Source organism: Phoxinus phoxinus, assembly GCF_949152265.1.
Source record: "Phoxinus phoxinus genome assembly, chromosome: 7".
NCBI classification, from domain to species: domain Eukaryota; kingdom Metazoa; phylum Chordata; class Actinopteri; order Cypriniformes; family Leuciscidae; genus Phoxinus; species Phoxinus phoxinus.
This window is the reverse complement of record NC_136882.1, coordinates 30,599,374-30,626,381: the sequence shown is the minus strand read 5'-3', so window position 1 is coordinate 30,626,381 and position 27,008 is coordinate 30,599,374. Positions and strand designations below refer to the sequence as shown.

Here is a 27,008-nt window from a genome sequence, read left to right as displayed (position 1 = left end):
GCTGCTCAACAGAGGTCATCAGAAATTATGTATTAAGCAGTGTTGGCAAGATAACCCAAAATCGCCCAAAATGTAGCCAATAGCACAACTACCCCGTAAAGACAGCAGTTACACATCTACATCATGACATACTAAATTTAAGCTAATTATTAATATGATTTGTTTTATCAATATAAAATTAATACCAATTTTTTTTAAATAGTCAGCTGTATTATGATCCAAGTGTATTATAAAACAAATCATCTCGAAAAGGAGTACAAAAGCCCGAGTTATTCATAAACAGCACGTGCAGTGCAGCAGATGTTGAAATTCGATTTTTTTCTTTCTCCATCGCTAACAAATTAGGATTTGCATGTTCAGTTTCAATGGTTTTACGGCAATATTCACTTTATCGGTGATCATTTTATTTTCTGTGCTCCGGTCTTGAGTGGCCTATTCTGTTCCTTTTTTTCTGAGCGGGAAACTGCACCAAAGCAGTGTTGCCAGATTGGGACGGTGATTTCCAGCCCAACAGCTCACCAAAACCCGCCCACTCCAAGAAAAAACCGCCCAAAATTTGACTACCAAAATAATGTGATATAATTTTATGGCCATGTCATTCAAGGTTGATAAGCACAATTTGTATCTCCTTAAAACAAAATAACGATGGTAAAAAAATAAAATAAACATTTTTAAAAATAAACAAATTTCCAAGGAAAACGCATCAAACCAGGGCAAATATGACTTTAAATGTCCAGGTGGACACTGTCAAAACGGCATCAAGAAATGAACAATGACTTAGCCCTCGGAAGAACACATTGCAGAACATAACGCAGAATTTAGCAGTCAAAACTGATTCATCGTTGATTCAAACCTTTTTCAGCAGCTTTCAGGGACAAGAGTGCATGCAGTCTGGACGGTGTAAAAATGGCAGATGTCTGGTTAGGCTAGTGTGCACATGACATGACAATGGAAATGACTCTGTGTCGTCCCATATTCAGTTTCAATTCAAGTAATTCTACTGTGCTCTCCTCTCAGTTATTCACCATCAAGTCATCAACCCCCACATGTGTACGTTTATTGCTCACTATCTAAATTTTTACTGTAGATGCAATTTACTGCATGTCACTTTGTCATTAACGATCACTTGAATATACAGCTACAAGTTATCGCGCTAAATCGCGTCTTCCTGCTGATCCCTCGTTGATTGGCTGAAAGTGCGTGCTCGCCGGTGACGTCAACACCAACGCCAGCTGACTCTGCGCTGCACGTGTGTGTGTGTTGTAATGTCATGATGACCGATTTTATGCACTACATGCACACTTTAGTTTAGTTTTTTAACCAATTATACTTTAAAATGTAGATGTTTGAAAACCGCCGAACTGACCCCAAACCAGCCCAAATTTTGTCCACCCGCCCAAACCCTTTTTTACCCGCACAATCAAATTCAAAACCGCCCAATTGGGCGGGAACCCGCCCAATCTGGCAACACTGCAAACGTGCTCTGGTTGAAAAGCTTCGATGAATCTGTATCGGACTGAATTGTGAATCGATTTTGCTGACCGATTCATTCGCGAATCGAGCATCACAAGTCCTACGCAAAATGTAGCCTACTAAATCAATTAAACTCCTTCGCTAGAGAAAATCTACATGATTTAAAAACAGTGAAGCTTTAAGTATTTCCCATGCAGTCAAATCTAAAGAATTCCCTCTGATGGACAAGCAAAATTCAACCAATGTTTAACCTTTTACATTTTTACATCAAATTGTCTGGTGTTAAACAAAAATAGTAGGACACTATGCTATTTTTCAGAACATTACAATGCTTTACATAGGCTAATTAAATAATATGGCAACAACAACACACTAACTAAAAAAAAGGGGGAAGTAGCTACTGGTGAATGGGCTATTTTTCTTCCTTTCCATTAATCAAATTTAACCTTTAATTTTACAATTTAAAATTTAACCGCACAATTTTACACATCAAAACAAATAAAAAATACATTTTTACATTTTTTTACATTTAAAATCTAAAAGTGTTTGGTAGTTGTTGAACCATTTAGTAAAAAAAGATTATTCAGCAAAAAAAACAACAACTTATGATCAATAAGTTATGACATCATGTTTTTACATTGCTTTAACTCATCAAAATAAGTTAAGCAATTTTCAACTTTTTTTAGTTACAAGATTCAACATGTTTTTTTACAGTCAGTTTAAAGTAATTTAAGTTGAAATGACATAAACATCCAAGTTGGTTGTACTTAATTTAAGGCAGCAACTTCTTTTTTTTTTTTTTACAGTGAATGTCATTTAAATTCTCAAATTGTTATTACATTACTAAATTACTAGAGAAAAAAACAGCTGCTATTCAATGTGACAAGTAAAGGTGATGTATTTTTTTAGGTGATATAATTTGTAATACATTTTGTCTATTGTTGGCTTGTAAAAGATTGGAAGTCAATACAACCAGATTCATACCTTTAGTAGCCTTACTCTCCTTAAGTAGGAGACCTACATGCTCTTGTTTCTAAATACATAAATGACTACACTATAAAATGAACGCTAATGTGTGTGACCCATTTTAAAAATGACAATATTACAGTCTCAGTGGCCTGTTGCAACACACTCTGTAAAGCGGTCTCCTATGTATAGATTCATCAGCATATCAGATGAAAACCAAGAGAATTACCGAAGGGCATATTTTTTAACTCGTGTGCTGCATCCACAAAAAGCTGATAAGGAAATGCTAAATTGCAAGGGATCTGTATCATAGCAGTTGTTGCCTTTTTAACAGACACTTTGAGGAAGGATTCACCCATGAGGTTGATGATTAGTAGGATATCAGTTGTGCATAACTTAGCAAGAAAATAACCGGATTTGATGCACAAATTATGTTTAATAGATATTAACATTCAGCATCTCCAAAACAAGATTGGAAGAAGGCTGGGAAAATATTCACCACAGAAAAGTAACCTTTGAAACAGGTAGTTTTTATTTTCTGAAGACTTTAACAGTTCACTGTGTTACAAAAAGAATTTTGAAAAATGAGCAGGCAGGATACAAAGAAATCTTGATGTTACAAAACATTGAATCCATGAGTACAATACAGATTTCCCTCTAAATCTCTTAAAACATACAGGTTTACAAATATACAGCAGCTTCTGAAATAAAGTCTTTTGAATTGGTTTCTATGTTTATTCGGTCTCGTGAAAGAACAAGGCATCTGGTGGTAAATAAATGTTTATAAAGTTAAGGTGCAATACAGACAAAGCCATTTATTTAACATCTAATATACAATATCTTTTTTTCCGAGCAGATTATGAAAAAATAATAAAGACAATTTTCATCTATATTTTACTACATTAATCCCATTTTAACACAAATGAAAGCTGTCTATATGGTAAGGGAATTATACATGTTCTCACATTTCTCACGAGAAATGACTGAGCACATCAGCAAAGAACATTTCTGAAGCTAAGAAAAAAATATAAAAAAATTTAATCAATCATTTCCAGCAGAGGAAATCATAGACCAGATGAAAATTATACTGTTTGCACTTTTACATGCTTAAATTAAGTCACACAACAGCAAACACCCACAATGCAAACACAAGCGGTTCTTGCATATTATAAATATCATTATACAGTGAAACATATGGATTGACCATAAAGGGATTGCATTTGTGACCAGTCAGTTCTAAAGCACAGGTTGTAAAGGAATTTATGAATATTACATGAAAGTCTCAAGCATGTGGTTGTACCTACTAAATCTGTCCCATAATTCTGGAATCACTAACAGCGTGTTGAACCTAAAACTGCCATTTCGATTGCAGGAGTTTATACAAGTGCTCTGAGTATTGGCACATAAAATCATTACAGATTTGGTGATCCATGTATAATCTTCTTCATACAATTCTCCTCTCTATAACGCACGATGCCATTGATAAAAAAAACCCACATTTGCTTTAGAAAGGCAAGAAATTAAAGTTAAGTCGGTTAACCCAGAAATAAATGGAAAATGGCAACAATTAATCATAAGTCTTAAAGAATAGTCTCTTCAAGTGAAGAATAATATCATGTATGTGCATTTTACCATTTAGTCTTAAATTCACAATCAGAAAAAAAGACGAATATGCTGGTGATTATCACAAGATGATGAAAATTAGGTTTATGGTTAGTGTGACTCGTTCCATCAACTCTGAACACCTGCCCTAAACTGCTTCACGGGTTAATGAGTGGGAGAGAAAAAGAAATGCTTGCTTCCTTTCGAGTGGATTACATCTCTGTCCTGCGAAGACAAATGTCCGCGAATCTTTGCATACCCCTTGACATCAATAGAGACGAGAGGAAAATGCTCTCGACCTCATTTCACCATTTGGAATTTGCATTGGATATTAATTGCCGTGGAGTCGGACCTGTCGTACAGTCTTACAGAAGGGGTTGCTGGTAGAAGGCCGCTTGTTGCTGCTGGGCTGGAGCTGACATCTGATAGGATGTTTGAGGCAGACCAGGATTAGCGTTCTGATAGGCTGACATGTCCATAGCCACGCCCATCTGTGGCGGGTAAGGGGCTCCAGGAGCTTGGTTCACGTATTGTGCATTCATGTGGCCGCTGTAAGAAATAAACAATTTGAAGTTACTTAGGGCAGTTTTCCCAACTCCGCTATCGGAATGATAAAACAAACAAACAAAGTAGCTAGAAAAAAAAAAAAAAAAAAGTAAAAGTATTAGACCCTTCTCCTGTGGTGTTTAAACATAAAACCTCAGTGGGGCAATATCGCATATTGGCCTGGCATGGTGTTTTAAAGGATTTCTCAGTAACTGAAAAGACATAGATTAGTGGTCAACCGATATGGATTTTTGATTGTCGATGTCTATATCTATATATACACTTGGTTTTCTCTTTGGCACTTTCTTAATGAAGTCAAATGTTTTATTCTATCTTTATATGTATATACACAGTATGTGTGTGTGTGTTATTGAAAATCAAAGAAAAAATATAATTCAAAAAATAAATATTTGACAAAAGAATCCTCTGCACAGATGCACCATCACGCACGGAATACATGCTTTGGGTTTTTACGCAGGCTACACTTCCATTAATACTGGAGCGCTTCAGAAGATCTAACAGCTGGATTCACTAGAAGTATGTGGACTTAAATATTTATTAGAAAAGGCTTGTTTAAATTATATAAAATGTGTACTTGCTGAATGCCGACAGTATATAAAAAAAGTATTATGGCATTTGCCTTTCTATAATTAGACAGAACTGTTAAACAAGGGCAGTAATTTGCGAAGACTGAGAATGAAAGCTCCAGTGCATTTGCACTCAGGAGCAGGAGTTATCAGGGCTGTCCAAACAAAAGTGCCGCTACCGACAGTTATCAGCCAGACAGAAAAACTTAACTGATGCGATAAAAAAAAAAGCCAAATATCGACCAATATATATCAGCTCTGGTGATGCTGTATATTGGCGGTCGGGTATTAATAGATATGTCCTGGTTCACTGTTGGTGTGGACAGGATTTGAAAGCTGCATTTTGAGAACTATTCATATACATGTAGAGCCGGCAAAAGTTGTTTGAGATTTAGAGGGAGGCTAGGTGTCCTTTAGTTCATATTACCTGATGTAAGGAGGTTGTGGTTGGCTGGGGCCCGCTGAATTGACTGAAGGAGGAAGAGAGCAGAGAGGGCCAGCTTGGTCCGTAAGACTATAGCCCTGTGGAACACCAGAAGACATGTAGGCTCCAGATGGTTGATAACCCTGAGAGAGACAAGAAATAAAGAAAGAAATCAGAATAATGCTTTGAAAAAAAAAAATTTGAATTATGTTAGAAAATATCATGGACTGAATTGCCACTAATTTTCTATTTAGATGGCTAGACCAACCTGCATATTGAGAGGTGTAGGGGCTCCTGGGTAAGTGCCTTGGAGAGTCTGCATTTTAGAGTATGCATTGTAAAGTGGAGCCTCATTCATTAGCTGGTTATACAGCTCCAGAGCCTCCAGCACCTTCACATTCAGCTCGGACAACTCGGAGTGCTTACTGTGGGAATGAGAGAGATGTTCTTTCTTATATGCCAAGACTGGGAAAACAAACTGATTGTTTTGGGGTAAGTTTTGATTTCAACAAACCTGTCAATCTCTTCTAGTTTCTCATCAATCATTGGGTTCATCTTTTCACAAGCATCTAGAACATGAAGAGAACAAAAGATTAACACACTGGAATCGGGTTGATCATCATTTACTTAGTGGAACTGTCAAAACTTGTGTACAATGTCACATATGACAACAGTGACAAAACAATGTCAGAGGTAATTGTGCCCCGGTGTTAGTTTACACAGATCACAATCCCCTGATTTTCTTATCTCGAATGTTTAATACAAATCAACACATAATTGCGCTGGTCCCTCATTGTAGTACAATTTAGAAAAATCACTCTGCTGACAATTGTCCTGTCACTTACATGAGATCACAGCAAACCAAACCACATCAATCCAAACAATTCCCGATGGACAAAAAATCAAGTCCTGTACTACATTATCTAGGATATACGTCACAATAAGGAAGAAAAGACTATCTCAACTTTAGTTTAGTTACATGCTGACTTTAATAACTGTTGAAACCAGTCATGTGAAAAGAGTTGGTCATATTTTGTTTATACCGCCCACCCCTACACCTAAAATGCAATTGATTTCAGCAGACATTAAAGACATCCTGGTACCTTCTAATGTGATCAGCTCTGGGATGTCAGGTGAGGGATCTGCAGGGTCTGTGTTCTGGAGAAGGTAGAGAGTTTTGTCCATCTTCTCCTGTAGAAAACAACAATCAATATAAGACACCAAAAGAACTTCCTCTAGAGCCTGTTTTTCATATCAGTTAATTCTGGACACTTTTCTAGATTAGTGGTAAGGTGTGGTCGAGTCACCCAAAGATCATCCAGCACTCACCTCATCTATATACACAGGCTCAGGTTCAGCTTTGACTTCAACGATGGGCTCTTCGGGGACTACGGTCTTCTCGACATACATCACTACAGGAAAGAGAATTCAGGAGATCTGCGTGTGCAATTTGAGTAGAAAAACAAATCATCCAGGTTATAAAGTGTATTACCTGGGTCTGGTTCAGCATTCAGGTTGGTGGTGACAAAGTTAGAAGGGAATAGGCCTACTCCTCGATGATTCTCTCCTTTCCACCAGTTTGGATCACTGTTGGATAATAGCAACATTATCATTTAATAATGGACAACCAACAAAGTATGGGATATGAGAAATTTAAAGAAAGCATAAACAATTAAATAAAATAAAAATTTTATTCTTTGTTTATTTAATTTTATTCAATATTGATTCAACACTGATAAAAATAATGCCCTTGAACAATTCGTTTACCTGTCATCTAGAATGAGCACAAGTTCTCCAGTCTTAAAAGTGAGTTCATTGTCCTCAGCCGCTTCAAAATCATAGAGTGCGCGCACTTTACGCGACTCTTTCCCTCCATTTGTGTTGTAGGGTGGATCAGCTATCATGGTGAGGGGTCGTGTCTCTGCCTGCTGTTTCTGTTCCTGTAAGGACAGCTCAATGGCTGCACGGAGCAAAATACAAACACTCATTATCTGGGTAAAGAAGACTATGGTTTGAATCCACAGTTACAATGGCAAATAATTTATGATGCTTCGGCAGGGCCCCAAAATCATTTGTCAGATCAGACTAAGTAAACCCTAATATCAAAAAACTATAAAGTTATGAACAACATTCCTCACCTTTGGCCAGGTCATCATCATTAGGGGCTCTGCTGGTGGCAGGAGTGCTAATAGGCTTTGTGCTAGAGCTCTGCAATTACAGATCACATGATAACAGATCAGCACTGATTTGCAAAAAAGTTACTTCTAAAATAAAGTATATTATATGCATGTACTACACTACCATTCAAAGGTTTGGGGTCGGTAATATAATTTGAATGTTTCTGGAAGAAGTCTCTTATGCTCACCAATGTTACAGTGAAAACACTAAGACTGTGAATTAGTATTTCATATATATTTTAAATTGTAAATTTATTCCTGTGATGCAAAGCTGAATTTTCAGCATCATTACTCCAGTCTTCAGTGTCACACGATCCTTCAGAAATCATTCTAGGATGCTCAAGAAACATTTCTTATTATCAGTTGAAAACAGTTGTGCTGCTTAATAAATCATTTGACATACATTTTTTCAGGATTCTTTGATGAATATAATTTTTAAAAGAACAGCATTTATTTGAAATAGAAAGCTTTCATAACATTATAAATGCATTTACTGTCACATTTGATCAATTTAATGCATCATTGGTAAATAAAAGAATTAGTTGCTAAACCCAAGCCTTTGAATAATAGTGTATAAAATATAATATACATTTAATTATAGTTTATATTGCAGAACAGCTGTGTACAGTATATGAATGAACACAGAACTATAACGCCATCTATAGATGTACTACAGTAAATACCAAAGAAAAAAAATAGAAGCAAAAAAACTGACACTGATCAGATAAGGTTAACCACCGACGCCACATCCCATTTACATGAGTAGGTTTTTGAGATAACATGACCTTTGAGTAACAACAGTAAATTCGTGTGACTTATTTTACATAGTTGGCACTTATTAACAGATACAGAAATGTTCACATGCACTAATCCTGTAGTCTAACACAATAAATGGAGGAGAAAGAGAACAAAGAAGAATTGACATCTCATGGTGCCATGAGGTCAGAAAGGGAAATTTGAGGCAGGAAATTCCATTCTAGCCGCTTGGCTTTCTTGTCTCTAGTTTACACACATGCTTTAGCATTCCAGACGCACTTGGCTGATTTATACAAATAGCTAAAGTGCTAACAGATATGTCATGTGAGAAACAGTGGTCATGTTTAGTCACATGGCTCCTTCTGAAATCACATACTTCCTTATTATACAGTGGGCGAAAAACAGTACGTGACCCAAAAAAGTATGCCCGAATTAACAGTACTCATAGAAGAGTAGGCAAAAAGAACTTGGATAACCTATTACTTCTGGGCGAGATTTAGAAGTGCATATATGGTGGACACTTTACTGTCCCATGAGGACATGAGAGAGGATTTACGAATGGCAGTGAAGTGACACTGCAGGTCACATGATAATGACAACATGGCAAATGTAGTCTGTCCAGATTACATTCATATAGAACATACTTTTTTAGTGCTTGCAAAGCAAGTAATTATTAAAAATATGTACCTACTCAAGAGAGTATGCGTTTTCAGAAGCAGCCATGTTTAATTTATAATGCAATTCTCATACAGAGGTGGTTCTTGACTATGGGCAATATATGTTATTATGTGAATTATGTTATTATACTTTAATGTCTTTAAAAAATATTTTTCAAAGATTGACCAAAACAAAAGCTATTTTTTTTAAAAAATGCTATTTTTTCCGTGCTATTTCAAGTTTTGCCCATACACTGCAAGTATTTTTTTAGGTTGGCAAATGTATATTAGTGAAATATTATTACAATTAAAAATAACTGTTTTCTAGTTCAATCGTTTTCTTTTGTGGCAAAGCTGAATTTTCAGCAGTTATTCTCATTACTGTAATATCTTTTTTCAGGATTGTTTGATGAATAAAAGTTTGAAAGAACAGCATTTACTTGAAATAGAAATCTTTTGTAACATTATACATTTTTACTGTCACTTAATCAATTTAAAGTGTTCTTGCTAAATTAAAATATTAGTTTCTTTCAAAAAAGAAAAAGAAAAAAAAGATCCTGATTACTGATCCCAACTTTTTGAAGGGTAGTGTATCGGTACTTTAGGTATGATATACAGTAATTATATAATAATTAAACCAATGTCAACAAACACACATATGTACAAATATTTTCATTAACACTTTATTTTACAGTGTCCTTGTTACACGTTACATGTAGTTGCTGTAGTAATAACTATTAAAAGTACATGTAGTTAATTAATATTATTACTCAAGTGCTTAAATGTGAAATTACACTGTAACACGGACACCTTAAAGTCAAGTGTAACCATATTTCTTACATTTTAAGATGCAAATATCTGATATTAACAGCCACAGAAACTTCAAAACAACATTGTAATGACCTACATTACATACATGCCATGGCATGACAACAAGGAGACACGGAAACATCTGTCACAGATTTCTGTGACCTTACCAGTACAGAAAAACAAACTGAATAACTAATGAACTCTGCTGATCTGTGATGTAAAAAGTCGCTATGAATTTAAACTTAGCCAAGTTTTAGGGTCATTTATCTAGGCCAAATACCAGCAGCTGCTGGCTGTTCATCAGCATCTGTGTTTATGAACCACTGACATCACAGTGAGATCCAACAGGATCATGTTATTAGTTGATAGTAGGAATACTTGGGGGTAACAATTTATTTCGATGGTCCACTTTAGACACCGTACTAACTATATGTAACTTTAGTTTGCAACTAAATGTCAACTCCCAGTCATTAGAGTATTAGTAAACAATTTATTTTGATCCCCCAACAGACATTCTAGTGACCATAAGTAGCTGTTTACACCTGGCCACTTCATATGTTTTCTGTAAAAGACCAGGTGTAAATGCCCTCCGGAGCGCATTCCAGACAGATTTAAATCTGATCGCTCAAACCACCAGGTGGTGGTCTGGGCCACATTCCAGACGAAACTGGACACGTGTAAATGCATCTGGTTGTTGAAACCACATATGTACATTTTACTCCTCCCAAAAATGCTAAAAAATAAACGTGTGAGAGCATGTTATAGGCTATATGTCATGTTATAGAAAGATATGACTGCGCTACTGCAGCACGCGTCACCGCAGATGAGCAGCCGAGCATCTATTCATCAAGCCAACGTGCAAACTATTGCAAATCAAAGTGAAAGTAAGTCGCAGACACTTAACACACAATCATCTTCATTAAAAGTAAAGAAACTAAATGATCTTACCAGGGCTGTTGCCACTCTCTCTTATTGCTGTCTTTGATTTTGAAATTTTAGCTAATTATCAATAAAATGCAGCTCATAACAGTTGCTTTCGGTGACGTGCACTCCATTAAATCTGCATATAGCGTGGGAATTGAAGATCAAATTTATATCCGTTTTGCAAAAACGCATTTATGTGACCAGGTTTAAATGGAATCGTTTTGATAAATCAGATAGCCATCCGATCTGAGAAAACCCGTGAAGTGGCCAGGTGTGAACCTTAGTTCAGGTGTGAACTAAGTAATTTGCAAGTACATGTCAACTTATTCTACTAACCCAAACACCTAAACCTAACCTAACAGTCTAATGAGAGTTAGTTGACATGTAGTTGCAAAGTTACTCATAGTTAGTAGAATGTCTAAAGTGGAAATCAAGTGTAACCTACCTGGGAGTTTGCAGTGGGAAAGGTGACTCCTTCTTCTTTGAGGGACTTGATGGTGGCACTGATGAGACTCAGTTGCGGGTCTTTCTGGAATTCTTCGGCCCACTCCACCATCAGGGCCTTCAGTTTCTCACCAACCTTTGGGTGAACCTGAGGAGAAGAGCATGAGGATAGTGACAATTATCAATATTTATTGTACTCTGAAACCAGGATTTGCCTTAATGAACAGAATTACACTAATATTTATACAGCAAGCTGCAGTTCCTTACCTTGTTTAACACACTACGAACTTCACTGGCAAACTCCCGCGAGCAGATTTCTAGGTGAAAGATTTTTCCACTGTTTGAGACGCAGGCACCTAGCAACTAAACAGGGGAATTACAGCAATATTTGAACAGCTATTATTTGCTTAAAATACAGATTTGCTCATTTGTGAACAGGTTTGATCGATTCATTGAAATGTTCTATACAAACAGTGATTGCACACATTTAACAATTCTATAATTGTTTTTAATTGAAATATGTGTAAATTAAATTTGACACCACAAAAGATTAATAAGAATAATTATTATTGTTATTATTGCACACCTGTAACATTTCTGTAACTGTTTATACTATAAATATTTGTAAATAAAATGTGATATCATAATATTAATCATTGTTATTATTGCACACTTGTAACATTTCTATAACCGTTTATAATGTATGCGTTTAAATTAAATGTGACATCATAATACAGATTAATAATAATAATTATTATTATTGCACACTTGTAACATTTATATAACCGTTTAAATATGTGTCAATTAAATGTAATACCTTAATAAAGATTAATAATAACTATTACTGCACACTTGTAACATTCAATAAAAATAATAATAATGACAAATTCAACAATAAAAAAAACAAAAAAACAAGAGCATATCAACCCATTCCTTTCTTTTGTAATACCCATGTAATTCACTTTTGTAAAGTTACATCCAGATGAGAAAGAATTCGAGAAGATTTAAAAATAGAGTGAGAAATCTTTGAAGGCTGCGATGTTGGGGAGTCAGAGTGGAAGCCCACAGAGATGCCTGTCACTTCCAGATGCTCTGGAGTTTTTAAAGCTTCCCTTTCTCCGATCCCAGTTTAGTGTGCAGTGACTATACGCAAGCCATTCACCGATTCATTTTCCCAAGAACGTCAACACTGTGACAACCCATATGACTGTTTTCTGGACTGTAGACACTCTTGTGTGTGCACCTCTGTTTTACTATAATGGGAACTGAAGATGAAGAGCTCACCGTTAACGCTTGCATAGCGACGTGAGGGACCTTGTGGTTCACTCGCTTCATGACTGACCTGAGACAGTCCTTTGCCCTATAAAAGAAAAAGAGTGAAAACGTCAAAAGAGGGGCACGATAAACATTAAAAAAATACATAGGCCCAGTTACACAGACAGGGCTTAGTTCAATTAGGACATTTAAGTAGCTTTTATAAACATGTCTTAGAAAAAGAAGCCTTTTTTTAGAAGCCTTGTCTGTGAAACCGGGAGATAGTTATTCAAATCTTGTTTGTATGCTGATAATTCCGCTCACCCATTCGGTGTTGTCCCAACCCGGTCACAGATGTCCATAATGAGGCCCCAGTCCTCTGCTGTGCTAGTTTCACTGGTTGCTTTCTCTGAAAATGCAAATGAGCATCCAAATGAGAAACTCAATGAAAGTTGTCTCATATCATAACGGAGTCATTTCAATGCTAAAAATCTAAAAGGGAGTCAAAGTCTCTGCATGTCTAAACGTCCTTTCATTTACATAAAGGCAATAAACACAGAAAACACAAACACAATACAAAATAGAACAATTTGTAAAAATAAATAAAAATAATAATATACATGTTTGAATATTACTAGTTTTACATGATAGGAAGGACAAGTATTTGTCAAGTAGTTAGAAAGTAGGACAGGGTGTTTCCTCCGAGGAAGAAAGGGAGGGAGTATCCTTAAAAACCTGGATGACAAAATAATGATATACTACAAAAGTAAAACAATGCAAATATTACAAAATGTGACATTAAAAAGTATAAGTCACTTGTTTTTATAAAGTAACACTGTCCAACAGCAACACCCAGATGTGAAATTACAGCGGGAGGCTCAATGCCCCATCGCGCTATGATTTGATATGATTGGTTTGTGCGATAAATCTTGCCTCTTGTTTTCGTGCGCATTCTCGAATCGGCCTGGATGAAGACAAAATATTTGACCAGGAAAAGTAAGTGTAACAGGGACATTAATTTACATTATATATAAAAAACAATATGTGAGGACTTCACTTTGCCTCCTCGTTTTAAAACACCACCGAAGTAGGAAAATATGTGCATCCCGTTTAACAGACAAAGCAGCCTGTTTTGCCTGTTATTTTACATACCGGTATTCAGCTTGTCGCAACAGGCACAACCATTTCTGTCATAATCAACTAGTATAGATTATTTATCCCCTCCTTCAAGAACAAAACTGGGGACATTTGAATGACTAACTCTTAAAGGAAAAATCACATTGCGAAATCTAGCACAGTACACCTTAAAATAGAATGAACAATACTCAAGTGAGTTAAACTCCTCCATAGAGGAGCATGCAGTGTCAAGTTCATACACACTGAGCTCAAAGGACAAAGCTGTGAAAATAAAACCAACATGTATGCTACTGGGTTCCCATCCCACGCCTTTTGACAAATTAACTTCCATTATTCTTCCACTCATGCTTACTGGAAAGGGATTTAAAAAAAAATATTAAAAATGTTTTTTAATCTAGAAATTTTAAAGAGCAGAGCATTTTGATTTATTTTATTATATAATAATTATACTATTTTCTGTTATATTAGATTATATTAGATTTTTTTATACTTTTATTATATTGTATTGTATTATTAACCGATATAGAATCATATATAAATATCAAGGGATATATAAGAAATATAAGACTGCTCAAAAATCTTTTTGACAGATAGTAACGTTAATTAAACTGAATAACTGAAATGTTAATCTAACAAGTTCCAGGAATTTAGAATATTTTAAGGATGAGGTCAGCCACATTATTTACATTTGAAATCTTTAACAATTATATCCTGATATATAATGTATAAATGTATCAGAGTAATAGAAGAAATAAACAAAACAGAAAACAGGGATCTTGGGGATGTGACAGTAAACAGAGCGCTGTATCGGCCCTGTTGACTTGTCGAGATCACAACACTTCGATAAAAACAACAGTCAAACTCACCCACATCCTGATCAAACGGATTTTGACCAAATAAAGGCATTTTTCGACCTTTTCCTATCTATTAAAGAAGAAATTCGAGCGTATTATCTACGTAGATCGACGATTTCTCCTTCTCTCATCCATTAAATTGCGTTCACTTCCACCAGTTGCTCTTCCGTAAACTTAGTAAGCAAAGGCAATGCCTGTCAGAAATCGCATACGTGTCATAGCTGTCAAATCATTCTTGATTTTAAACTATATTCAGAATTTATATTAACACCACAAAATTACCTAATTAAAATATTTATTTATTTCGTTTTTATAAATCTGTTTTTCTGACAGGCATCACAATTGAGTCCTTTTAAAGGCAAGTGCGTTTTGAACTCGAGCCCGCACTGCCATCTAGCGACTGGAATACATATTTGTGAGCTCTTTGTAATCCAACATTTAACTCAAATATTACAATTAGTATTATATTTATTATTGTCATCATTACTTTTTTGTTGTTGCTGTAAATGTCCGTCAATAAGGTGAATCCAAACTGTAACGTTAGCTATGTGACAAACAAAACATAATTTACACTCTTTCCTCGACAGGCGGCGCTCCATTCATAAGCACCTTCTATACATGTCAGCAAGGCCACACGCCTTTAGTCACCGGGACCCTTTGGATGAACCAGTTTTTCTAATGATAGTTCAGTCATGTCGGCACCTGCCATGGGGACCAGCAAAACAGCGCACAGTGATTCCAGTAACAAGAGGAAAAAGGGACCCGGCACGCTGGCCATCGCTTATCTGGTCATTTACAACGTGGTTATGACAGCAGGGTATGGTGAAAATCAAATGCGCTTCCGTGCTCTCTGTTCAACCGTGTGACAGTAAGAAAGAATGAATGGTTAGCTTTCAGACAGACTCTGACTGTCAGAGTGCTGGACAGAATCGCGGTTAAACCTCCTTTTGAGTTTATATGGAATGGTTTAAGACCGTTTGTTTTGATATTGAAATATTTTGAAATTATTCTGTTTAAAAATTATTACATTTTTGGAAACGTTAAGCCTATTAACACGCCATAGAATCTTCATGGCTGGTTGCATGAATGCACTGTTCTGTCGTTGGTCTAGTCATGTATTAGCCTGGCCAGCCAGACTTACATCAAGATGTTTAGTCTGGACACTCTCCATAGACTAGGCTTACTCCGAGAGGCGGGATAAACGGCTGTCTCTCAAAATCCCTCTGCACGCAATAGGATAGCGCTACAACCAATCAGAGCAACGAAGAAGGTGACGTTTTCCCACCAGCGGAGCTAATTGGTATATTAAACTTTTTCCGTATCCAGTCGGCAAAACTCCGAACACATCTTCCTTTTTTAAAAATGATTTAAGTGCCGTTTTTTGCTCTTTTCTTAAAGAGAAACTTAACTCCAAGTCCTCCAGAGTCGCAGCCAAAGCCGATTCGAAAGACTGCTGTTCGACAGCTGCTGCCGCCATTCTTTGTTTACAAGTGCCTATGCCAGCCGTCGCAACTCTGTCGTCATATGTTAAGCCCGCCCCGCATGCTCTATACACGACGTGATTGGCCTGACCCAATCTGGGTTTTTGCTGCTAGAATGTGTATTGAGAGTTGCTAGACTGGCCCTGGCTGCAAAATACATTTTGCTGCCGCTAGGGGCGTCTAGATTTCTAGGCTAGTCATGTATGGAAGTACGAGTGAATTTACTGTCTTTGTTAATTTACATGCAACAATACAGTTCAGTCATCAGTTGCAGCCGTTTGATACGACTCAGTCCACCTTCGTAACCCCGAAACTGTTGCACAATGGTGTCCGTTTCGGGAACGAATCGATTTGCTAGAGAAGTAGACCCAATTCTGAGATGGGATTACATGTTGGAACCATAAACAACAGTATTTGAAACAATTTATATAAGTTAGATAATATGTTTGAACATAATAATAACAACCGTTTATCACATATTGAGTAATCTATTTTACTGCAAATGTGAAACGTCGAAAGCAAGTACTTAAACACGAATAATGCCTCAAATAAATCGAAGAACCGGGTTTTCATTTATCCAAACGAGCGATTTGTTTAATCACTTGGTGTTTTGACCAATGCATTGAGTTTTTATCTTTAGTGATTGCACTCCTACACGCATAACGATTAAATTATTTTCAGCTGAGCATGTTTAGTAAAAAAAAAAAAAAAATCACCTCATAAGTTTCCATGATTTTTAAGATTTGATATCCCTTTTCCAGGCCTGGAAATGACGAACCGCTCTTCTGTAATAGTTATTTTTTATCGATTATTTAAATGAACGAATCTTTAAATCACTGGATTGAATAGGAGGAACCATGAAGTGTTCGAAAGAACTGATTCGCTCAATTTAATTGAACTTCCCAATGAGGTTGCATCAGCAGTAACCAAACAGGGTTTGCTACATTTTCGTCATGTCTGTTGGAGTCCAGAATTCAATCAGGAATAGTTTGATGATGCAATTCAGTCAATTCTTATCAGTTAGAGACCATTTCATGCTATCTCAAATGGACATTAACTGTATTAAACTTTGTCCTGTACTGTGTGCATTTATTATTTTCAATCTGAAAACCAATTACAATCCAGTCCTGATTGTTATGCCGTTTCATTTATTAGCTTTGCCTTAAAGGGGTAGTTCACTTTAAAATTAAAATTCTGTCATCATTTACTCACCCTCAAGTTGTTTCAAACCTGTATTAATTTATGTCTTCTGCTGAACACAAAGAAAGATATTTTGAAGAATGTCAGTAACCAAACAGTAGTCTGTACCCATTGACTTCCATAGTATTTTTTTTCCCTACTATGGAAGTCAATGGGTACAGACTACTGTTTGGTTACTGACATTATTCAAAATATCTTTCTTTGTGTTCAGCAGAAGAAATAAATTAATACAGGTTTGAAACAACTTGAGGGTGAGTAAATGATGACAGAATTTTAATTTTAAAGTGAACTATCCCTTTAAGTCTTAAGTCAATCTGATTTTTCAGATAATGAGGTGGTGCCCCTGCGAGTATTATGGTTTTGATACTGTCTTCATCATCACTTGAGCTGCATATTTTTTTTTATTGTGACAGATATGGTATAGGGGAAAAAATCTTTTGAGAAACTGGAGTGTATTAAAAAGCTATATTTAATGCATTCTACATCAATGCATGTGAATAGCTGTAAATGTGCTGGATGTAGGCTATTTGAATGAGACTGTTACATGCACACTACTGGCCGTTAAGTGCTGTGTTGTAAGAGATTTGCATGCAGTCCCACGTTTGTGTGCATTGCAGAAATGCCCTATTTTCTCAACTCAAGGGCAAAAGTGGCACAACAAAGTTACTCTATGAACCGTTTCCTATCTAGATGGCTGGTGATTGCAGTTGGTCTTGTCCGAGCATACCTGGCCAGAGGAAGTTACCATGGTCTTTATTACTCGATAGAGAAGCCCCTAAAATTCTTTCAGACTGGTGCACTCCTTGAGGTGAGTTGTATGGGAGCTATATTCATTTACATTCATTTATAATTATGAATTTAGCTCTATTTATTTATTTGCAAGTGTAATGTGTATCAAAATGTATAGCTAAATAATAAATAAATAATTTATTTGATTATTGTAAGTCGCTTTTTATAAAAGTATTAATACTTTTCGGACGCATTAAATATAAGAGTGACGGTAAAGACTTTTACATCATGTGACACTGAAGACTGGAGTAATGGCTTCTGAAAATTTTGCTTTTAATATATTAAAATAGAAATCAGCTATTTTAAATGGTAAAAATCTGTCACAATATTGCTGTTTTAAATTAATGCCTTGGTGAGCATATGTGTTGCTAAAACAAAACAAAAATCTTACAGACCCCTAACTTTTGAACGTCAAAAAAATACTTTCAAGTGGTTTCCACAAATTCGACCAAAAAGGCAACTTTTAATGACTTCTGTATTCTCAAAATTATCCAACCCCTATATACAATCCCTTACAACAGCACAAATCTTAGGCCCCGTTTACACGTACATGCTTATTTTGAAAAATGGAGACCTTTCCCTTCGGTTGTGCCCCTCGTTTACACGCAAACGGAGAATTCTCCTCTGAAAACGATTCTTTCTAAAAAGTCCGGCCAGAGTGGAGATTTTGGAAAACTACGTTTGCATGTAAACTGAGAAAAACTGAGTTTTAGGCAGTCGACGTCACAGTTTGCGACAGAACTTGCACTGCGTCAAAAGTGCAACCTATATTTTCGGGATTCTGATTGGCTAACGTGGGCTTGAGCTTCTCGTTACACTGCCACCTATAGATTTGGCATGCTCTTGGCGGCATATACACGGGTTCGTGTAAACGAACACTTTTCTCGTTTATGAAAATAACCGGCCACGTGTAAACGTAGCCTCAAGCACACATGATGCAACTAATCAAGGGCTTCATTAGTTGCACCTGGAGTGCTTGAGCTAGAACACATGAAATATCTGAACTAGCTAGGTTTGTTGAGTGTTACATTTGACAGCATGTTAGAAATATGACTAAGTCAAAAGAATGGTCCAAAAAGTTGAGAAGATATCATCGCCTTTCACAAACAAGGAACATGATACAAAAAGTATCAAAGGCACTAAATGTTCCTAGAGACACCGTTGGAAGCATAGTTCGCATGTTCAAAGTTAAAGGAACAGAAGTTATACTACCTGGATGGGGCGGTAAAAGGAATCTATCAATCTGTAATTGGTTACAGAATCTGTAACCAGATTTCTGAGATGGCAGGTTCAGAAAAACCCTTGAGTGACTGCAAAAGACTGTCAGCAAGACTTGGTGGCAACAGGAACTGAGGTTTCAGCTGCACAATAAGGTGCATACTAAACGTATGCCAGAACTCCAAGACGAACACCACTTCTGACCCAAAAGCACAAGAAAAGTTGGCTCCAATTTACTCAAAATCATATAAATAAGCAACAGAAGTTTTGGGATTCTGTTCGGTGGAGAGGTGAAACATTTTCGGCCCTATGGATCAGCGGTATGTCTGGAGGAAGAGGAATGAAGCATATGCTGAAAAGAACATTCTGTCTGCAGTTAAGCATGGTGGAGACTTGGTGATGTTCTGCGGCTGCTTTGCGCTCCTCTAGCACTGGAAACCTGCAGCGTGTGGAAGGCAAGATGGATTCATTAAAGTATCTGGAAATCCTAGGAGAAAACATCATGCCGTCAGTGAGGAAGCTGAAGCTTGGGCGTCATTGGACCTTCCAACAGGACAAAGATCCCAAGCATACCTCAAATTTGACCAATGCTTGGTTGCAGATGAAGTCCTTGAAGATTCTACAGTTACCTAATTTGGAATTTGGGGAAACCACTTGAAACATTTGTTAAGTTATTTAAATGAGTTTTGTTTGATTTGTTCATAACAGCTGAAAGTCTTTGAAATTTGCAATGGTGGTTGAATAATTTCGATCACAACCATATATATATATATATATATATAACTCTGTAGAGTTGTTTTAGATTGTTATTTATGCTAAAAAATATATTTCCTAGAGGCTGAGTGCACCTTATAATATTTGTTCTTTGTTCTCTTCACAGATATTGCATTGTGCTGTGGGTAAGTGCTGCTGCTAATAACAGTCTCTTATTAATTTCTCCTATAAATATGCACTCAGCACAGTATATAGATCAGATTGTCTATATCAGGGAAGCTTTTTTTAACCCAGCAGTGCCATCGCCAGCATGGCTGCTGCTTTCTCTGCCAGTCTGACCGTGATAATGTGATAAGGAGTCTCACTGCACCCGTGGAGCGAGTTCACAGTCCACACCTCATTATCTGGGACTTAAAGCTTAATGTGACCTTTCCCAGAGCAAACAACCAGTCCTGCAGTACTCTGTCATATCATAACCGTCCTTACTCTCTTGAATTATATTAATATAATGATTCATTTCCGTCTTATGTCTCTCATAACCGTCCTTACTCTCTTGAATTATATTAATATGATGATTCATTTCTGTCTTATGTCTCTCTTAATGTGTAGTATAAAGCATTGAAATAAAGAAAGAATAGAAATCATTTAAACAAATCTCTGCATGATTGCTTTGATTAGATCCACCTTGCAAAAAACACAAATTATTAATCTCTTTACTTAACATTCTAAATTTTGTGAAGGAATTGTTCCCTCCTCGGTGGTCCTGACTGGGTTTCAAGTGATGTCACGGGTGTTCCTTACCTGGGCAGTGACACACAGCGTTAGAGAAGTAAGTTTATGTTTAACTTGCACGAGTCATTTTATAATTATTTATATACTGTTATAGTATTTATTAGTATTTTTACTAATACATTTTAAGTATATGTATTTTTTATTAAATGAATAAATTAATTGAATATTTATATTTAATTTTATTTCAGCTATATTTGAATTAATGAAAATATTTAGTTAACAATAACACTAGTTCAGGTGACCTATGGTCTAATGGGATATTATGATTCATTAGGATGATCTAATTAGGATTCCCATGGTTATAAACCTGGTTATGAAAATTCAGTATCAAGTAATCGTCTGCCATAAATATCTCAAATTACTCTTATCATTAATGTTCCCTATGCCATAATAAGCAATATTTCCATGTTTGTCTTGTTTGCTCTAGTCTACTGCCATCTAGTGGATCTAATGGATTTCAACAGCTGTTTTATTTCAATGCTCCTCGAGAGCCAAACTTAGTAGAGTTTTAGTGTGCAGAAAACAATGTTATTTGTTGTATTCACCTTTAAAGTTCTTTGTAACTAAGAATCAGGTTTTGATTGTTTATCCCAGAGAAAGACGTCTGAGCTGAAGTGTATAGGTCTGTAAGTTACTCCTACGAGAAACCTGCTTGAACCAAAACTAAAGAATAATACTAATATGCAAAGTGTCCATGTGTGCCTGTGTATGCTTCTGTAGCAAAAATAACCTCCTTTCAAGCCTGTATGTGTGTAGAGGCGATGTTAGAGCCTTTGACAGGCCTGAATGCGTTTTGAAGTGCTTCCGTTTCTGATGTCCTCAGTAGTCCATCTTTGTGTGTCAAGTAGCCTCAGTGAATTGCGATGAAATGGTAGCAGACATAACTGCATGGTTCTTGATTAAATTTTGCGGCTTGTTGAGAAGATTTGTCTCTTCCCCTTGTGACTTAAAGCTCGCTCTCTTTTTAGGTCCAAAGCGAAGACAGTGTTCTCCTTTTTGTGGCGGCCTGGACGGTCACGGAGATCATCCGTTACTCTTTCTACACCTTCAGCCTGCTCAACCATCTGCCTTACCTCATCAAATGGGCAAGGTGAAGCTTCTCAAGAGTCGTCAGTCCACTGGCTTTTTATTTTTACAAAAGTGTTTTACATATTATGATCTTCACAGGTACACATTTTTTATTGTGCTGTACCCTATGGGAGTGTCGGGGGAACTTTTGACGATCTACGCCGCGCTTCCATACGTACAAAAAACAGGGCTCTACTCCATCACCTTGCCTAACAAGTACAACTTCTCCTTCGACTACCACACCTTCCTCATCCTCATCATGATCTCCTACATCCCCTGTACGTTTTAATTTTTAAGCTGAGAGATTACACATCATATTTTCTTCGAAATGCTTTGTTTTGATATCCTCCATCCGTTAATAATCCGATTCCTCAGTTGATCTTGTGTAGCAAAATCTCTTGAAGCTCATTCTTGTCCAGTGAATGAACATCACTGTTCCTGTTAATGACCGTCTTTGTCTGTGTTCCTCAGTATTTCCTCAGCTCTACTTCCACATGATGCGCCAGAGGAAGAAAGTTCTGGGTCACATGGAGGAATACAGCAAAGTGGAATAACTCTGCCCGCAGTGCGCCTCACACAGCAGACTGATAGCAAAACGGAAACAAGCGCATAACCTTTAAAAGCCACAATTTACAGAATTTCAAAAAAAGAGGACAAGGCCGCCTTGTCGAAAAACAGGCCAGATAATATGCAGAATGTTTGTTAATACTATTTTGGTCAAGAACTGTGCAGATTGTGATTTTAAGGATCCTGTAACTACACTAATGGCTTTCCCTCAGTTTAGAGGGAGGGGAATGCTGTTACCATACTAATACATCAGCTACTGTGTGACATTTTTATTTTATTTTGAATTCTAAATGTAGAATTACTGACCAAATATTGTAGCAAATATAATTAAAAAAAAGGGCAAAAATACAGTTAGCTGCGTCTGGTGGTTTTAACCAGAAGAAATGTCCCATAATTCTCCTGTGTTGTGTGTTCTGTACACTATTTCAGACAACTGAATCTAGTTGACTTAAATATCTCGTTTCTCAATCAACTCATTCCTTTTCTTTGTATTTGAGTATGAGTCAAAACTCAAACTGTACTTGAATTCTAATATTCCACACTGCTTATGTTCCCATCATGATTACTGTTAGCATTTTCTTTCTTTGTTTTGTGCTGTGTTTCTTAAAGGATCAATGTTAAACGGTTGTTTTATTCAGTATTGGATCTATGTTGTTGGTTTGTGGCCGTTTGCTCAGAAAAGAGGTGTATCGCCCAAAGAAATTGGCTGAGTTGCTGGGTTCGGACCTCACAGTCAATACTACTAATGTACTAGATGTGCATTTCTGTCATAGAAGGAGATTGCAGCTGACACTTTAGGAGCTTTTACAGCTGGTGATGTGGAAGTGTTTGGTTGGGAGAGGAGAGGGCTACGGGAGCGCATGCTGAGCAGAAACGAACACAAGCCTCGGCTAACGGGGGCCAATTGGATTTGAGTGCCTCCAGTCATGCTTCTCCAATGAGTCCAATCTAATAATGTGGAGAAAAAGCTGAGAGTCAAGACTAACTTAACGCTTCATTGCCTGTCTGCCTAATTGTGAACAGCCAATTCAGCCCCCCCAGCGCAAACAAATATCTCTCGTATTAAAGTGTGAGCCACACTATTGCACACAAAAGCCGATTCATGAAAATATTAGCATGGGATGGATGGATGCTTGTGAAAAGCTGGAGTGCAACTTTGAGTAACACTGCATGTAAAAGTGGTGTGGCTGTACCTTGGTTAATAGAAGCATGACCCTTAACTCAAATAAAAACGCCAACATTGTTAAGCTTTTGATATTAAAGATCTGCATGGGACCAGCAAACTTTGTATGAATAGTAATACGATGATATATATTTACAATAAACCATAACATTGGAAGCAAAGCTAGTTTGTGTCAATATATATGCCTCTTTAAAATTAAAGTCACTGTTTTCCTCATATTTTAGTATTTAGCCTGTAATGTAATTAGAAGTATTGTGTCTTTATTTAGGTTATTTATTTTAGTACACGTGTTCACTCTTAGTTACCATGTTCATTCTTTCTTCACATGATGGCAGTAGAGATCTATTCCTAACTCAAGCATAAGGTCTTGATATTTAAACTGCTGATGTATGCTGCTCGTTTAAAAAAAAATATATTTTATATAAAAGCTATTGTAATATTTTGTACACGGGGCTATAAAAACACAATTAATTATAAAGCAATGTTTTTACATTTTGAATTTCATTGGAACTTTAGCCTTGAGCTTGTATTGAATTTTTGACACTGATGTGCTTATTTTGTTATTTAGAAAGGTTTATAAAGCCAAATGAACACAATATCCTTCCTGCTATTATATAAAATAATTGGTAACACTTTACAACAAGGTGGCTTTTTTAACATTAGTTAATGGAAAATACTTCTAAGCATTTATCAATCTTAGTTTGCGTTAATTTCTATATTTAGTAATATATTAATAAAATCAGACGTTGCATCTGTAATTTTATTTAATGATCCGGATCTGACACAATGAACAGTTGTACATTAACAAAGATGAATATATAGTGTAAGAAATGTGTTGCTCATTGTCAGTTATACATAACGTTAATTAATGTGTTCTTGTCAAATAATTATATAAAATCAGCATTACAACACACAGTCTGAAATCTGAGGTCAAGGTTATTCTACAATCCTATCTTTATGTCAGATTTTTTTAAATGTAATCGACACTCAATATATTTCAGTTTTTAAAGTCTAAAAAAGAATTCTATTGAGTGTTCAGAATTAAAACTGGAAAAATAGATTAAAAGCAAATTTCCTTAGGGTTTGTATCTCAGCATCTCATCTGTTTAAAGGGTGGGAATCATGGGACCTATGAAAAAAACAAAACCAAGGAGGCATGACTCTGCTGATTGCAAACAATAAGATCTTTTGTCTTCTCAGACTGTCACATAAAAGCTCAATTCACTTCACATATCACAAAGGTTCTGGGGTTGCAGTTGAGCACGATGATGAAGACGAGTACGATATTCCAGAATATATCATCTTTATTTACAATTTTAAAACTCAAGAAAACACAAGAGACACACATAAATGTAAACGTGAACCGAGAATAAAAAACTGAAATGGAGTAGCCAAAGACAAAGGACACTATAGAAACAGGTGAACATGATGAATAATCAATGAGTAATCATATAACTAATGCTGCCTTCACATACCATCGGAATGATCAAATACACTAGTTTCCTAGTTTAAAAAAAAAATAGGACGGAATGCCCTCTCAAGTCAAAATTTTAATGCGATGAGCTTGTAATCACAACACAGAAAGAAAACACAGGTACTAAAGGAAACACAAACATAACATAATTGTGACAACACACCTATTGCCAGTTGATATGATCATGCATACCGGTATTTAAAATTGAAAATTTGTCAATAGACATGCATGATAAAAAAACAGACACAACTATCATGGGAAAACATATGTCAGTTGAATCCGAACTGTCTTTATGTGCTTTTCTAATAGAAAGGAAAAAGAAAAAGTAATAATTTTAGTAAATAATAAAGAAATAGAAGAGGTAGATGAGTTTATTTTTTTAGGTATTGTTTTAGACTCACAACTTAAATTTGACAAACATATAAAAAAGCTCTCAAAAATGGTAAGGATTCATCTAAATTGTTTCAGACTCATTAGAAAATATATCTCAATTGAGGCAGCACATCTTATATGCATGCAATGATCTTGTCCGGCATTTCATACTGTATTACAGTTTGGACTCAAACAAGAAATGTTCAAAAAATTTAAATGTTGTATAATCAAGCTTTAAATATAATGGATAAAAAGCCAATTCGATGGCATCACTGCCATGTTTTAAACAAATGTAATATGCTAAGTTTTACAAATTTAAAAAATCTGATATAAAATTGATTTTTAAATGTTTGCACAATAAGGCACCATCTAAGTTGATAAAGAGACAGGATGATACAAGTAGAATCACTAGGAGTTCGGCAGGTGGGAATTGTAGGATTCATTTTCGTAGGTCTACACAAGGGCAAAAAGCCTTTTCTGTTGAGGGCTCCAAACTCTGGAACCTGTTGCCAAATGAGTTTAAGGCAATACTTGAAATAAAGTCCTTTACACTGAAGGTAAAGCGGTGGTTTAAAATAAACCAGAACTGCACGCATAGTTAAATGTAATAATTTTAGAATGTAAAAGTGTAATGTAATGTGGAAGTTTTTATTTTATTTTTTATGTTAGAGTGGAAAGCTCCATTCTGATATGTATAATTTAGGTAGATTTTATTTTATGAGTAGTAGTTTTTTTTTTTGTCTAGAAAAGCCTTTCTATGGACCTGAGATGCAAATTAGCTTTCGCTTCTCTCTATGTGCAATACATATTTTCCAGCTTTGACTGGGATCATGATTTTTTTGTACTGTCCCTATACAAATAAACTTATAAATAAAAAATAAATGATTGAAGTATGACCTTTAAAAATATATATATTCCTGCACATTATTCACATAAAACATCCAGTAAAAGGTTTTAATATTTAGCATGTCTGAACTTTAGTCTAGCGGTAATGGTTTATATACATTGGGGTCATTCCGTGTCAAATCAACCAAATTTCTGAAACTTCCCCAGCTCAAATTTTTTCTTTTGTTAATCTTTTTTTCTTTTGTTTATCTTTTCACCATCATTAGTTTATTTTTACACAGAGAGTGGTAGGTCTATTAGTTAAATCGGTTGACTTTAGCTATCTTTGTTGCATATATATATATATATATATATATATATATATATATATATATATATATATATATATATATATATATATATTATATATATATATATATATAGTGTATATCCAAAGCAAAGCAACTTACAAAATTGAAAATATTTATATAACCCCTGTCCCCTGCTACCTTGTTAGTTTATGTTGAGCAAACAGCTTTCTCCCTTCCATACAGCTGTGTAGGTAGACCCGCCCACTTATCCAAATCTCTATCGCACTGACACATGGGTTGACCAATACAAAATTTGATTGGCAACTTGTGCAACCAACTATCCAATAGAATCGCACGTAAGGCGGGGCCTAAAGATCATACTTGGTTGAATGGCAATACAAAGA

At 35.9% G+C, this 27,008-nt stretch overlaps 2 protein-coding genes across 2 annotated transcripts; one reads left to right on the top strand and one right to left on the bottom strand.

Annotated features, from left to right (window-relative positions):
* Nucleotides 1–2,948: 2,948 nt before the first annotated feature.
* Nucleotides 2,949–14,793, bottom strand: stam2 (signal transducing adaptor molecule (SH3 domain and ITAM motif) 2). Its single transcript, XM_079618257.1, has 14 exons — nt 14,623–14,793; nt 12,944–13,028; nt 12,650–12,725; nt 11,633–11,728; nt 11,367–11,513; nt 7,737–7,806; nt 7,366–7,558; nt 7,091–7,185; nt 6,928–7,010; nt 6,702–6,789; nt 6,113–6,167; nt 5,867–6,023; nt 5,602–5,741; nt 2,949–4,590 (listed from the first exon to the last, which is right to left on the bottom strand). Exons 1-14 carry the CDS (start codon nt 14,660–14,662, stop codon nt 4,407–4,409), a joined length of 1,509 nt encoding a protein of 502 aa, XP_079474383.1. The 5' UTR covers nt 14,663–14,793; the 3' UTR covers nt 2,949–4,406.
* Nucleotides 14,794–15,201: 408 nt separating this feature from the next.
* hacd2 (3-hydroxyacyl-CoA dehydratase 2) lies at nt 15,202–23,920 on the top strand. Its single transcript, XM_079618256.1, has 7 exons — nt 15,202–15,427; nt 17,982–18,099; nt 20,179–20,197; nt 20,753–20,841; nt 21,773–21,894; nt 21,972–22,150; nt 22,344–23,920. Exons 1-7 carry the CDS (start codon nt 15,303–15,305, stop codon nt 22,424–22,426), a joined length of 735 nt encoding a protein of 244 aa, XP_079474382.1. The 5' UTR covers nt 15,202–15,302; the 3' UTR covers nt 22,427–23,920.
* Nucleotides 23,921–27,008: the final 3,088 nt, after the last annotated feature.

Excerpts from the sequence above, each read along its gene's own strand:
- stam2 (XM_079618257.1), bottom strand. The coding sequence starts at position 14,662 with ATGCCTTTATTTGGTCAAAATCCGTTTGATCAGGATGTGG. Across the intron at positions 12,726-12,943 it reads GTTGGGACAACACCGAATGG|GGCAAAGGACTGTCTCAGGT; the intron begins GTGAGCGGAATT and ends TTTCTTTTATAG. Across the intron at positions 6,790-6,927 it reads AGCCTGTGTATATAGATGAG|GAGAAGATGGACAAAACTCT; the intron begins GTGAGTGCTGGA and ends TGTTTTCTACAG.
- hacd2 (XM_079618256.1), top strand. The coding sequence starts at position 15,303 with ATGTCGGCACCTGCCATGGGGACCAGCAAAACAGCGCACAGTGATTCC. Across the intron at positions 20,842-21,772 it reads TGACACACAGCGTTAGAGAA|GTCCAAAGCGAAGACAGTGT; the intron begins GTAAGTTTATGT and ends CTCTCTTTTTAG. Across the intron at positions 22,151-22,343 it reads CATGATCTCCTACATCCCCT|TATTTCCTCAGCTCTACTTC; the intron begins GTACGTTTTAAT and ends TGTGTTCCTCAG.